We start from the raw sequence: 1,259 nt of genomic DNA on the forward strand, positions 1-1,259 counted from the left end.
CAGACAAGTTTGTCCTGCTGTTGGAGACCTCTCGTATCACCCCCACCTGGGTCCCTGTGGCTGACTGTTCCTCTGTCTGGCTTCCTGGCTTTTAATCACCTTTCTCCTGCTCTTCTGGCCTGCTGCTTTGGGCGTCCCTGAGTTGTCTCTCCTCACCTGCAACACCTGGGCTGACCCTCTTCTGTGAATTGTGTTCATATCCTTTGCCCAATTTTCTGCTGTGGTGGTTAGTCTTTTCCAACAGGAATGGGATTTTTTCAAAGTATTTTATCATGGAAAATTTTAAACATACACTAACTATAGTATAATGAACTTCTATGTGTTTGTTTTCCAGCTTCAACAACTAACAATATAAATATATACCCCCATCCATTTTCCCCTCTCTGAGATAAAGCAGTTTATCTGTAAATGCTTCTGTACCTGTGTTCTGCTAAGAGATAATGACCCACTGTTTAAAAATAAGGGGCAGTGCAACTGTCACACCTAAAATAGTAAACAAAAGGGATGGACCAACCCTTCCCCCCAGTGTTTATAAACAGAGCTTCAAGGATGCTCTGCTTCAGTGCCCTGTTCCCAGCTGACAGCACCCAAGCCCATCTGCTTCCTGTTACATTGAATCACCTAGTCCCCTGGGTCTTGCTCTGCGGTTCTTTCATGGGGCTGTCCCCTTTATCTGCTCTTAGATTTAGCCAACTTGGGTTGTTTAGCCTCTGTGACATTAAGCACTAGTCTTACGTCTTTACTTCATTTGAGCCTTGGCCGAGGCCTGAAATAGGGTTAGTATCATTATTCCCTCCACTTTGTAATTGTGCATACTGAAGCTCAGAGAGATGAAGTGACTTGCCAAAGGCTTTTCTGAGATTTCAGACCAGCCCATCACCCCTTTTAGTTGAACCGTTGCTGCAAATGCCCCCCACCGCACCCCCAGCCTCATCTCCATAGCCTCCTTCTGCCTTGTACACTTCCACTTCTCTTGTCCCTTCTAGGTGTGTTCCGAGGTGGTCATGACATCCTGGTACGCTCCCGGCTGTTGCTTTTGGACACAGTGACAATGCAGGTGACAGCCAGAAGCTCAGAAGAGCTGCCAGTAGACGTCATCTTGGCATCTGTGGGCTAATGTAAGCCTGAGAGGCCCTACTCTTACCCTTTTCCCCAGCACTACACAAAAGTCATGCCTTTCTGGTGAAACCAAGGGAGATTCCTTCTCCAGCCTCTGTATTCAGAAACAGGAATCATTGAAGATTTTTTTTTTTTTTTTT

The 1,259-nt window shown here is 46.1% G+C and overlaps 1 protein-coding gene across 1 annotated transcript in view; it reads left to right on the forward strand.

Moving 5' to 3' along the window:
- Positions 1–1,117, forward strand: part of COPG1 (COPI coat complex subunit gamma 1) — a 36,280-nt gene extending 35,163 nt beyond the window's left edge. Inside the window, exon 24 of the mRNA XM_007950636.2 lies at positions 987–1,117. Coding sequence (XP_007948827.1) covers positions 987–1,117 — 131 coding nt within the window. The remainder of the gene's footprint in view (positions 1–986) is intronic.
- The last annotated feature ends 142 nt before the right edge of the window (positions 1,118–1,259 follow it).

Source organism: Orycteropus afer, unplaced genomic scaffold (genome assembly GCF_000298275.1).
Source record: "Orycteropus afer afer isolate SDZICR_OR568_19922 unplaced genomic scaffold, OryAfe1.0 scaffold00283, whole genome shotgun sequence".
NCBI classification, from domain to species: domain Eukaryota; kingdom Metazoa; phylum Chordata; class Mammalia; order Tubulidentata; family Orycteropodidae; genus Orycteropus; species Orycteropus afer.